The 12,303-nt window shown below is 38.4% G+C and overlaps 1 protein-coding gene across 1 annotated transcript in view; it reads right to left on the bottom strand.

The window, feature by feature from the left end:
• RABGAP1 (RAB GTPase activating protein 1) overlaps window positions 1–12,303 on the bottom strand; it is a 210,514-nt gene that overhangs the window by 145,676 nt on the left and 52,535 nt on the right. The window contains exons 4-7 of the mRNA XM_006158213.3: window positions 11,091–11,322; window positions 10,172–10,376; window positions 7,199–7,373; window positions 6,493–6,650 (exon numbers count right to left, since the gene is read on the bottom strand). Coding sequence (XP_006158275.1) covers window positions 6,493–6,650; window positions 7,199–7,373; window positions 10,172–10,376; window positions 11,091–11,322 — 770 coding nt within the window. The remainder of the gene's footprint in view (window positions 1–6,492; window positions 6,651–7,198; window positions 7,374–10,171; window positions 10,377–11,090; window positions 11,323–12,303) is intronic.

The following is a 12,303-nucleotide window of genomic DNA, read 5'->3' as shown; positions in this document are numbered from 1 at the left end:
TCAATTTTCAACTGCTAATAAATACACTGGTATCCATGCTCTGTGGACACTGAAGTAAAGATAATCTCATCTGTCAGCAATTTAAAACAATGAATATAAAGCTTTCTCTGGTGTCCTTCATTTAAAAGGCTACATTAACAGGGAGCGGAATAGAAAGGGAAATCAGTGGGTATTCTCCTCACTGAATGTCAGAGACCTAGATTATATTTCTGGCCCTATCACTATGTTATTGAATGGACCCAGCCAGAGAATTTAAAATTTACTTCCTGTTGTATTAATTAAGAAAATGGATCCAAACTTAATTTCCTTAGATTTCTTTACCTATAAAGTAAGTACAGGACCAGCAGATGGCGTGGTGGTTGAGGTGCCGGACTCCCACATCGCTGACTGCTTTTCAAGTACCAGGCCTAAAGGCTTGCTTTCTCACTATTGCTTTCTCTCTCTAGCTGGTCAAATTTAAAAAATAATAATAAATAAAAATTTTTAAAAAGTAAGTATGATAGGGCCAGCAGGTGGCGTGGTGGATAGGGGAGCTGGACTCCCACATGGCCAACCATGGTTCAAGTCTCGGACCTGGTGGCTTGCTTTCTCAATTCCTCTCTCTCTCTGTGTCTCTCTGATCAAACTGGAAAATAATAATGATACTAATAATAAATAAAGTTAAATAAGATAATTCTAAAAAAGAAAAGCTTTTAAAAAAAAAAGTAAGTATGATATCAACTACCAAATTTATTTCACAGGTTTAATTTACTTAATGGTTTAAATGAGACGAAAGAAAAACGAAAAAAAAAAAAAAGTCCTCTGAATGGTATAAATAAAATTTTTCCATCTTCCTAAAGGCTTACTTGAGAAGTACATTTTTAATAATGTAAGAACTATGACTCTGCAGGATTGAGAAGAACATTGATTCTTTCCGTCAAACTTTGTCAACAACTGTGTTTAAAACTACGATTTGGTCAGTTGACGGCATGGTAGTTAAAGTAGATGGATCCTACATGACAGACTACAGGATCTGAGTCCTGAACCTGAAGGTGTGAAAAACACACTCAGCGGACACCTGCGTGCATGCATGCCCTGGATCTTAAAATGAGGGGAAACAGAGGAGAAGAGATTACAGTGTAAGCTCCCCTGTGGAGGGTACCATCTGTCTCTCTCTCTCTCTGCTGAGTGCATGCATCCTCAGGCAAAAATTACAATGAATCAAACAAAATCAAAGTACATCAATCTTGTGTTTAATTACACATTTGAGTGCATACATCTCCTGGGTAGGTGGTAAGACACATGCTTTATCATCGCCCCCCCCCCACATATACATATATATTTTAATTGGTGCCATTGAGCACATATGCTCACCAGAGAGAGAGAGAGAGAGAGAGAAAGTGAGAAATCATCCCCTAAAGGGGATGGCCATGCTACAATACCTTCTTCATTCTCCTCCAGGAATTTTGGGCATACCAGCACGTGTGCCCAGAGTGATTTTCAAGCGGCGAGGTACAGGACTTGAACCTTGTTTGACTACGTGGGAATCCAGCACTTTAACCACCATACCACCTGCTGCCCCTATACCATCATGTTTTAACCACTCATTCTATTCAACATTTCATTTCAACTTTCTAATTTTGTTATTACATATAGTGTTAAGGATAATATTCATGTTGATAGCTACACTTGGGCACATCAATGATTTATTGCTGCAGGTAAATTCCCATACATATTATAAAATTACTGGATAAACGAAATTGTACTTAACAAGTTTAAAACAGACAAAGCAAGGCATATTTTTCAATAATCTCATCACCTTGTTAAGTTAACACAACAGTATTTATTCTAAACCACAAATTCAGTAAAACCACATAACAAAACGAGAGCTGACAAATGTGGGAAGCTAATCTAACCAGCCAGTGATTTTTCTGAAATACCATCTCCTTGGTATAAGGTTAAATAGAACAAGAATGTTTATAATTATCTCATCATAATAAGCCTGATCTCAGAAGGGAGAAAAATTATCTTAGTGCTTCTTTTCTAAGAGATCTTTCCTTTTCACAATTATTAATTTATAGACAGGAAATACAGAAATATCTTCAATAAAGGAATAAAATATAGTTAAAAAGATTTTGTTCCAGGGGTCATCAGATGGCATGGTAGTTAGGGCACTGGATTCCCACATGGCTGACCGTGGTTCATGTCACGGACCTGGTGCCTTGGAAAATCACGACAAATAAATAAATTTAAAAAAAAACTGTTTTTTAAACAGGAGAAAAACTATTAAAAGTATATAGATACAGGGGTTGGTAGGTGGCATAGTAGCTGTGGTGCTGGATTCCCACATGACTGACTCAGATCTAGAGGCTTACTTCCTCACTTTCCCTTTCTCTCATTCTCTCTTTTTGGTCAAATAAAAATAATAATAATAAATAAATAATTATTTTTAAAAAGTATATAGATATGGACCAGCTGGTGGCATGGTGGTTAAGATGGCTGATTCCCACATGACTGACTAACTGGTTCAGAGCTCTCACTAGGTTGAAATGATTACAGAGAAAATTCTCTGCTAATACTTTAGTGACTGCAGACTGATAGGCTAAAATATAAACTGCTGGTTCAGGGTCATGACCTATTTTTGCACAGAAAAATAAGTCATGACTTTTCTGACAACCCAATAGAAACATGACGAACTAGAATACTGTTGCTAAGAGTGTCAGATAAGACTAATTAGCTGCTACTGAAAAACATGCTGTGTGTGTATGTGTGCGTGTGCCCAAAATCCCAAAGGGAAAACAGATTAGGAGAAGGGGACTTCAGAGTGGCTGTTCTCTTTTTTTTTTTTTTTTGAGAGATTTTCACTGTAGGGCGCGTGCGCTCACCAGACAGACAGAGAGAAACATAGAGACAGAAAGCGAGAAATCACCCCCCAGGGGGGATGGTCACGCCGCAATCCCTTCTCCTCCATTCTCCTCTCGGGATCTTGGGCACGCACGCACACGGCGTGAGTTTTAAGCCACCGGGTCCGGGACACGAACCGCGGTCGACTACGTGGGAGTCCAGCGACATAGCCATTACGCTAACTGCTGGTTCCCAGAGTGGCTGTTCTCTTGAGGGGTGATTTTTCACTACCTCTCATCTCTTTATCTGGTGAAGCAAAACTTACAGTAAAAAAAAGCATATGGATTATGATTTCCACTTCCTGGGTTGGGAATGCATACCATAACAACTATTGGATGGGTACCAGCAGACGGCATAATGGTTACATTCCTGGACTTCCTACATAGTTAACCGCAGTTCAAGTCCCTGACACCAGGGCTTAAAGCTCACACTGGGCACTTGTGTGTGTGTGCCCAAAATCCAAGAGGAATATGGAAAAGGGATTGCGATGTGGCCATCCCCTTAGGGGGTGATTTCTCACGTTTTGTCTCTCTGTGTCTTCAGAGAGCACATAAGCAAAGATCTCTCTTTAAAAACAAAACAAACCAAAAAAAACTAGTGGTTGGTCAGAAAAGTCATGACGTATTTTTGCAGAGAAAAACATAACTTTTCCAATGACCAATACCTCACAGAGTTGCTTTTAAGAATAGGAATATAGCAGGGCCAGCAGGTGGCACCATGGTTAAGGCTCTGGATTCCTGCATGATCAACTGTGGTTCAAGTCCTGGACCTGGTGTCTCGCTTGCGCTCTCTTTGGTGAGCACACATGCCCTACAGCAAAGTTAAAAAAAGATAATAATAACAGGGGCTAGCAGATGGTGTGGCGGTTAAGGGTGCTGGACTCCCACATGGCCAACCGCTGTTCAAATCCTAGACCTGGTGGCTTGCTTCCTCACTTTCCCTCTCTTTCTGTCCTTCTCTGGTCAAATTAAAACAAATAAAGTTAAATAAAATAGTTCTTCAAAGTAATAATAATAAAGTAAAATAAATAATTTTTTTAAAAAGGAACATAGCTAATAAGAAAATACAGAACACAATGCTACATACTTTAGTCTTAAATCAAGTTAAAGCTGCAAAATACACTAAATTGGCCACCAGATGGCATGACAATTTCAAACTGTAGGAGACCAAGAATTACCCATTTTCCTAACAAATGAACTAGTCATTGTGCTTTTTAAGTTAAAGGAATAAATTAGTAGCATTCATATTTTTACATAATCTCATTTGACACATTTTATGAGGTAGTCATGGAGGAAAGAGACTTGACTTCTACATGCAACTACTGATTATTACTACTAATTATAACCCCAAGAAGCACATGCTTTGTCATATAGGCTATACAAAAAAATTACTCATCTTACAATCATAAAAGTTTGAAGTTAGAATTTTAGAGTCTGGCCACATTATTATTATTTTTTAAAGAATTATTTTTATTTAACTTTATTTATTTATTTTAATTTGACCAGAGAAGGACAGAGTGAGAGAGCGAAAGGGACAGAAAGTGAGAAAGCAAGTCGCCAGATCTGGGACTCGAACCACAGTGCCCCATGTGGGAGTCCAGTGCCCTTAACCACCTGCCGGCCCCGGCTGCCTTATTTAATAAATAATAAAAGTACTCCTGGGAGATGTAAAGAAGCTTCGGAAAGTCTACATGGGTTAGACACCAGACATGAACCTCACTGTTCCCCTTCCAATGAGTTCAGAAAAACCTTAATTTGATTTCAAAAGCCTTAAGATCTTTAGATTATTAAACAATTAAATTAACCAAGACTACAGTAAAGCAAATATGATGTCTTCAAAAAGTTCATGAAAAATAATGTAGTATAAAATAACTTTGTGGAGAATCTGGTTAAAAATCTGGAAATGGTTCCTTTGACAACTGTCCCTCTTGGGACACTTGTCAATGCTAATCCTCACCCTTGTTCTTGAGTCCTGTCTTTTAAACCTCCTAACCAAGTTTAGGAGATTCTTCCAAGTTCTTACTTAGAAGCTGGAAAACTACAAATGACCATACAACAGGAATACCTATGCCTTGGGACTGCCACTGAATCCTACTGCGAGTCATCCAGCACCAATGACAGCCCTCCCCATGACACACCTGTGTAGTATTTCAACGATCTGCCCCTGCCCCCATTCTCCCATCTCGATCAGATAGGGTGAGAGTTCTGTGATCCTCAATAGGTAGGGCTAATGCCCCTTTCCAGCATGAAGCAGTTACAGACGGCAGACCATCCATCTTCAACTCCCCAGAAAGACTTAAGGGGATCATGCCTCTCAGGGGGAAAATTAGGCAGGGGAAAGCTAGCAAATGGAAGAAGGTAAGGGGACTGGAGCATCTGCCTATGTGGCTAGAGAGGAAAATACAAAACAAAACAAAACAAAACAAAGCAAAACAAAACAAAAAAACGAAGGCAGAAAATTCCCCACCCAGGGTAATACAGGCAGGAGATTAGTGGAGGATATCTGGCTGATTAAGCTACATTTGACATAGCCATGAGATAAATCAGTGGGCCCAGCCATATACAAAATAGCCAGTAAGAAATCAGTGGACCCAGCCACATTTGATAGAACCGGTAAGTTGAAAACAATCAGTGGGCCCAGCCAGTGATCAACTGCCTAGGTTGGTTAAAAATTACAAATCTACCAGAATGCAACTGCTAGGGCCTTTAGAGTCACTCTTTCAGGCCTGTTCTTACCTCTCAGGAGTGTACTTTTACTTAATAAATAACCTTTTCCTTACCAAAAAAAATAGTAACTTTGTACAGATTTCTAAATGTTTTGCATCAAAATAATCTTGTACTTTAATTCCATTTTGCTCATAAACTTTCTTTTTATTTGGAGAAGTTTTTGCTATAGGGTGTGTGCGCTCGCCAGACAGACAGAGAGAGACATAGAGACAGAAAGAGAGAAATCACCACCCAGGGGAGATGGTCACGCCGCAATCCCTTCTCCTCTATTATCCTCCTGGGATCTTGGGCATGCACGCGCACACACACACCTGGAGTGAGTTTTAAGCCACCGGGTCCGGGACGCGAACCACGGTCGACTACGTGGGAGTCCAGCGACATAGCCATTACGCTAACTGCTGGTTCCCCTCATAAACTTTCTGAAGTCCACTCATGTACCTACAAATCCAGCTGATTTAGCTTTGTCCATGTTTCTTATCAGTAGCCAGCTAGCTAATACAAGTTTGACTAAAAGAATAACTTGTTCCCCACATGAAGAATATTTTTACTGCATTAAAATATTTCAAACCTTGCCTCTATAAATTGCTTATTTCTTTTCTTATGTCATTTACATTGGTGGGGGGAGGGAGCCTTTCTAGGACCAGCAGGTGGCATGGTAGTTAAGAACACTGGACTCCCGTATGAACAACTGTGGTTTGAGTCCCGGACCTGGCAGCTTCCTTTCTCACTTTCACTGTCTTTCTCCCAATCTGGTCAAATTAAAATAAACAAAGTTAAATAAAATAATTATTTTAAAAAATGCCTTTCCTATGAAAGCAATTATTTCATGTTATATAGCATGTTAATAAAAACTCAAGAAAATGAATAAAATAAGATGCCCTACCTAAAATAACCTTTACCATCATCTTCTTTAATTTCTAAAGACACAGAGAAGGTAAAGATGTCACTGTCAGGAGTCTGGGGTGCAGAAGTGGCTGAAAGTGGGGTCTGCTTAGCAGAACGGCGAAAGGCAGTGGCAAAACTGTAGAGTATCCGGCTTACCTAGAACCAGACATGTTAGGAAATGGGATGTTACCATAAGATAAAAAACTATTATTTAAGACTAGAAGGTTATCTACTTCAGGGAATAATCACTTTCCTCCATTTACTTTTTTTTGGTATATTATCTAATTTGTTAGGCCTATAAAGCAGGTAACACTAAATATGGACAGAGAAGGTATTTTAAAAAAGAAATGGTTGTAAACACTGGAAATTCACATAAAAATATCACTTCCTAAATACTCAGAAACTATCCAAACATATTTATTATAATAAAAGTAATCCTAACAGGTTTAGATCTATTATTTAAGAATGGTTTGAAAATGTGTCACTGTTGGAAGCAGGAAGCCTTTCTAAGCCAAGAAGTAGCTAACTGGTCTCTGCTGACGCTCTAGCAACAAGGTTCTAGTTCATCAAACATCTAGTTTATATTTCAGCCTATCAGTCTGTAATCACTAAAATACTAGCAGAGAATTTGTCTACAATCATTTCATCTTAGTGAGGGCACTGGTAAAGTTTCAACTGCAAACAGTTTTCTCTTAACCACTTACTGCTTCTTGTATTTCACACCGGAAGACATGTATTCTGAAGAGCTCTGCATTGTAATGACTTTCAGTGAATGCAAAACAGTCACTCTCAGGGGTTCCATCATGACCTCTAACACAGAAGAGGATTTTGTAGATAGGGTAGTTTGCTATTTCAGTGTTTGTCTGAGGATCTAAGAGTCTGTTCAGAAAAAAAGATAAAAAGAGATTAGAGGAATTATAAACAATTTGTTACTGCCATGAAACTTTTTAAAAAGAGTAAATTTTATGATTTTTTAATTTCTCACATGGCATGTATGCTCACAAAGGTAGACAGACAGAGATAGAGAGAGAAAGAGAGAGAGGAAAAGTGAGAAAGCAAGCTGCTAGAATCAGGATTCAAACTGCAGTCGGTTATGTGGGAGTCCAGTACCTTAACCACCACACCATCAGTTGGCCCCATATTGTAACTTGACACTCATCTTTTTTTTTTTTTTTCCTTTTTGAGAGATTTTTGCAATAGGTCATGTGCTCTCACCAGAGAGACAAAGAGATAGCAGGCAATAAATCACCCCCAGAGGGGATGGCCACACAGCAATCTCTTCTCCATTCTGCTCCTGGGATTTTGGGCACAAATGCACAAACATTCAGCATGTTTTAAGTCACTGGGTCTAGGACTTGAACTGTGGCTGATCATGTGGGAGTCCAGCAACATAACAATCATTCCATTTGGTGATCCTAAAACTCACCTTTCTAACAAGATCATTCAGGTCATCTTGGTATGCTAATCACACTAAACTTCGATTTTAATAAAGTCATGTAGACTACTAAAATTATTGATTATGTAATTCTATGGCACTAAATACTATACTGTCCCATGTTTTTGGGAGGCAAGCAGAAAGGTAAAAAAATGGCAATGAATACATACTTTTATGTAGTCTATAATGAAGACAAGATCAATGAATTAGATGACTAAAACAGGACTTTAAAGCTGTGATTCTGGGGGCTGTCAGGTGGCGTGGTGGTTAAAGGCACTGGATTCCCACATGTCCAAATCCAGTTCAAGTCTTGAAACTGGTGGCTTGCTTTCTGACATTCTCTCTCCCTCTCTGGTCAAATTGGAAAATAATAATAAAGTTTTTTTTTTAAGAAGCCATGCTTCTGATTATTACCTAAGGATGAGCAAATATGCTTTATTATTTAATAAAAAAAAATAAAAACTGATGCTCTCAGTCAGAGTGAAATATATTTTTTGATTTATGGCAAATAAGGGGAGAAATATTACAAAATGTTAACTCATCAAAAGAAAGAAAGGAAGGAAAAAAAAAAGACTATGAATAAAGTCAAAGGATATTAGCTGGGCCAACAGGTGACATGGTGGGCAAGGCACTGGATCACACATGGCTGACTGCACAGTTCAAGTCTGTACCCAGTGGCTTGAAAAACATCCTGGGCACATGTATATATATGCCCAATATCCCAAGAGGAGAATAGAGAAGAGAATGCAGCGTAGGCATCCCCTCAAGAGTTATTTCTAACTTTCCCTCTCCCTCTGTCTCTTTCTCATGAGTACATCTGCCCTTATAGCAAAATAAAGAAAAAAAGAAAGAAAGAAAGAAAGAAAGGGATGCCATTCAATAAAAATAAAAGAACTGGGACCAGCAGTTAGTGTAATGGCTATGTCGCTGATCATCCATGCAGTCAACCGCGGTTCAAGTCCTGGACCCAGTGACAAACTCACACCGAGCATGTGTGCGTGCGTGCCCAAGATCCCAAGAGGAAAATGGAGGAGAAGGAATTGCGGTGTGGCCAATCCCCCTTGGGGGGTGTGTGTGTGTGATTTCTCACTTTCTATCTCTCTGTCTCTCTGTCTTTCTGAAGAGCACATGTGCCCTGTAGCAAAAACCTCTCCAAAAAAATTAAAAATAAAAGAACTATCACTCATTCAAAAATTGATTCATTTGACAAATATCTGTACAATACCTACAATATTCTAAACTCTGTTCAGGGCAATAAGAACACAACTATTAAAGGCCTGAAAAGAAACTACACAATTTCAACACTACCTGGGAAGAGCCACTGATAAAAAGCCCAAAGACCCTCCTAAGAATGAAAATTCCCAGGAAGGGGATCTAACTCAGGTTCCAAGGCACTTTTATGAAAACTCTGAAAATGTGTGGCAAGACAGACCAGTTTTCTCACTTCTCTTACAGAATTAAAATATATTAGAACAAACTATAACTTGAGGTGGGGGGAATGAATACTAAGAAACAGAATTAGTGCTAAATAATTTTTATTAAAAATAGCCCATCAGGGTCAGTGGGTCACATAATGGTTAAGCCATTGGACTCACATGGCTAAACATGATCCAATTCCCAGCCCTGGTGGCTTGAGACTCACGCTGGGCGCATGTGTATGTGTGCTCAAAATCCCAGGAGGAGAATGGAGGAGGGACTGTGGCGTGGCCATCCCTTCCTAGGGGTTGAGTTCTTACTTTCTCTCTCTCTCTGGCTCTCCAGTGAGGGCATGCAACTTAAAATAAAAATCTCTCTTAAAAAAAATTTGCCCATTAATAAACATAATCAGAAATAGTCTTTGTGAAATAGTTCTTTAAATGCTCAAAGAGAACAATTATATTTGCAGATCTTTTTACCTTGTTAGTTAAATACTATTACTCTATTATCATGAAAATCTAAAATGATTCTGAAGGTACTAATAGATATCCTCACACATGGACCACAGAAGCATAAATTGAATCAATATTTCTTCTAACATGTTATGCATGACTGGAGTGGAAAAGAATATAAGAAATGGTTACATAAATGAAAGACCATTTTTCATGAAAGTCACAATCCTTGGAAGACAGGATAACAAATGTCAGACAAATTAAACATTACATAAATAAAATAATTATATATTCTATTCACTACTGTTTCCTTCCAATACTGTAAGTCACAGATGTGATATAAACACACAAAGATTTTCAGAAGCTGATCTCACCTCACAGTTCCTTCAGATACATTGGGCACCGAGAGGGTTACATCTAGTGAAATCTGACACTGGCTTCTTAAAATGGACATCATCCTCAATGCTTCCACTTCACTCCTAGGAGCATTTACTGAGGCACAGCCTAAATAAGTTAGTTTACTGAAAACTACACTGTCCTCATCAGCCACTGGTGTGAAAGGACTTGACACTTCAGAATCTGAAAGAAACAAATAATGAGATAATTGCTTCACTTTGTCATTTTCTTGATAAGAATATCAAGTAATGCAGTTCTAAAACTAAGTACTAAAGAGATATCTACCATACCCCAGAAAAAAATGTTCATCCCCATCAAATGTCCTTGAAAGCCAGAAATCTCACAACAGAACTCTGTCAGTAGAACTTTGTCAGTAACACCAAGGTTTCTAGGTATTGCTGTAAGGGTCAACCCCAAATGTAAAAAGTGATCTGGGATTCAGGTATGATTCACTTTCCTGCCTCTTTTGTTTTGACTTTATAACTTACATTTAGGTTAAATATACACTTTGTATTTTAAAAATTGACACTAATTCTCATAGAGCTATACATGCTTAAAGCAAACATCTATTCACCAAGCATTATCCCTCCACTTAACCATCATACTCAAATTCCTTCTTTCCTGGAAAAATATTTAAGCATTTTCAAGGGGAAAAAAAAGATTCCTTCAGAGTCATTTAATTACTGTTTATTATACTTTGGTGTAATGAAACACATTTAAAGGGAAATCAGAATAGTACATATATTATTTCTCTCATATTCCCCTAGATCAAGAATCTAGAGTCTAGAGAACACAGATTAGTTTTTGCTTGCTAAAAATCAAACCTAGTACAGAGTGAACACTCAAATATTTAAAAACAATAACCTTCCATTATGCAAGCAATGCAGCAAGCCTAACCTCCTTGTCCAGGTTTCACTGGCAGGCTCATCTCTGGTTTTTGGAGCCCTACTAATGGTACAGGATTAATGGTAGAAGAAGCTGAGAGTTGATTAGAAAGAGGGCCATCTCCTTCACCATCCAGTGACCTTTCCACAAATTCCTTGTCCACTGGCTGGTCATCCACTGGAGGATCCATCAGCACATCAGCTAGCTCTTTTTGCAGCTGCTGCTCACTTCCATTCCCTACGATCTAAAGATTACAAATACATGTGATCAGCAAAGTGAGAAGGAAGAAAGGACACTACTGATTAAAACAGGTCTAAATTCTAAAGAAAAGTATTAGCAATTCTTTTGATACAAAGATATCTTCTGAATGTTTTTTAAAAATTGAATAAATCAAGATTTGCAGCAAATAACAACTACAGCTATTCTCTTAACTCATACAGTTTTTCATGAAAAAGTACACAGTGAATTTGAGATTAATACTCAGAAATATATATGACAGCCTACCAACGTGAATAGTGTTTTCTCTTTTTTCTTTTAAAGAAATATTTCTTTCATTCCATTTATTCATCTTTTTTTTTTTTTAATTTGACCAGAGACAGACAGAGAGGGGAAAGTGAGAAAGCAAGCTACCAGGTCCAGGACTCAAACCCCAGTCAGCCATGTGGGAGTGTCCAACGCCTTAGCCACCATGCCACCTGCTGGTCCATGAATAGAGTTTTCTACAGTATCCTAAACTACCAATTAAAATACTTGTAATTTTAGTTGTCTGATGAGAAATAATGCTTTTAAGAGAAAAATCTCCAGTGGCTTTTTATACCCTTAAGAAAAATGTGCTTTCTTCCAAAAATTATCAATAGAAACATAAATTTCTATGCATGTTACCCTACCTGCTTTAAGTAATTCTCCTATATTTCTAAATCTCCTGTAAATTCTTCTAAGGGAGAATTCTGATATGAACATGTGCTTGAAAGTTTGAAATACCTGAATAAAGCTGACAAGATGAACTTATAAAACAGTTCTAAGGAATAAATGCTCTATTTTTCAATGACGTCATATGGTTTATTATGTTACTCAACAAGGAAGGAAACGAGTACAAAATCAAGTAGAGATTGCCCAATGTTAAGAAAAACCTTAAGAGAGCCCCGCAGCCGGGGCTCCGCTCTGCGCGCCGTGTGCCTAACGGCTGGGCCCTTCCCGGGGCCCGCCCCCCCCCCCTCTCCGGCGC

Source organism: Tupaia chinensis, unplaced genomic scaffold (genome assembly GCF_000334495.1).
Source record: "Tupaia chinensis unplaced genomic scaffold, TupChi_1.0 Scaffold000575_1, whole genome shotgun sequence".
In the NCBI taxonomy this organism is placed as follows: Eukaryota; Metazoa; Chordata; class Mammalia; order Scandentia; family Tupaiidae; genus Tupaia; species Tupaia belangeri.
This window is presented reverse-complemented; position numbering and strand designations above follow the sequence as displayed.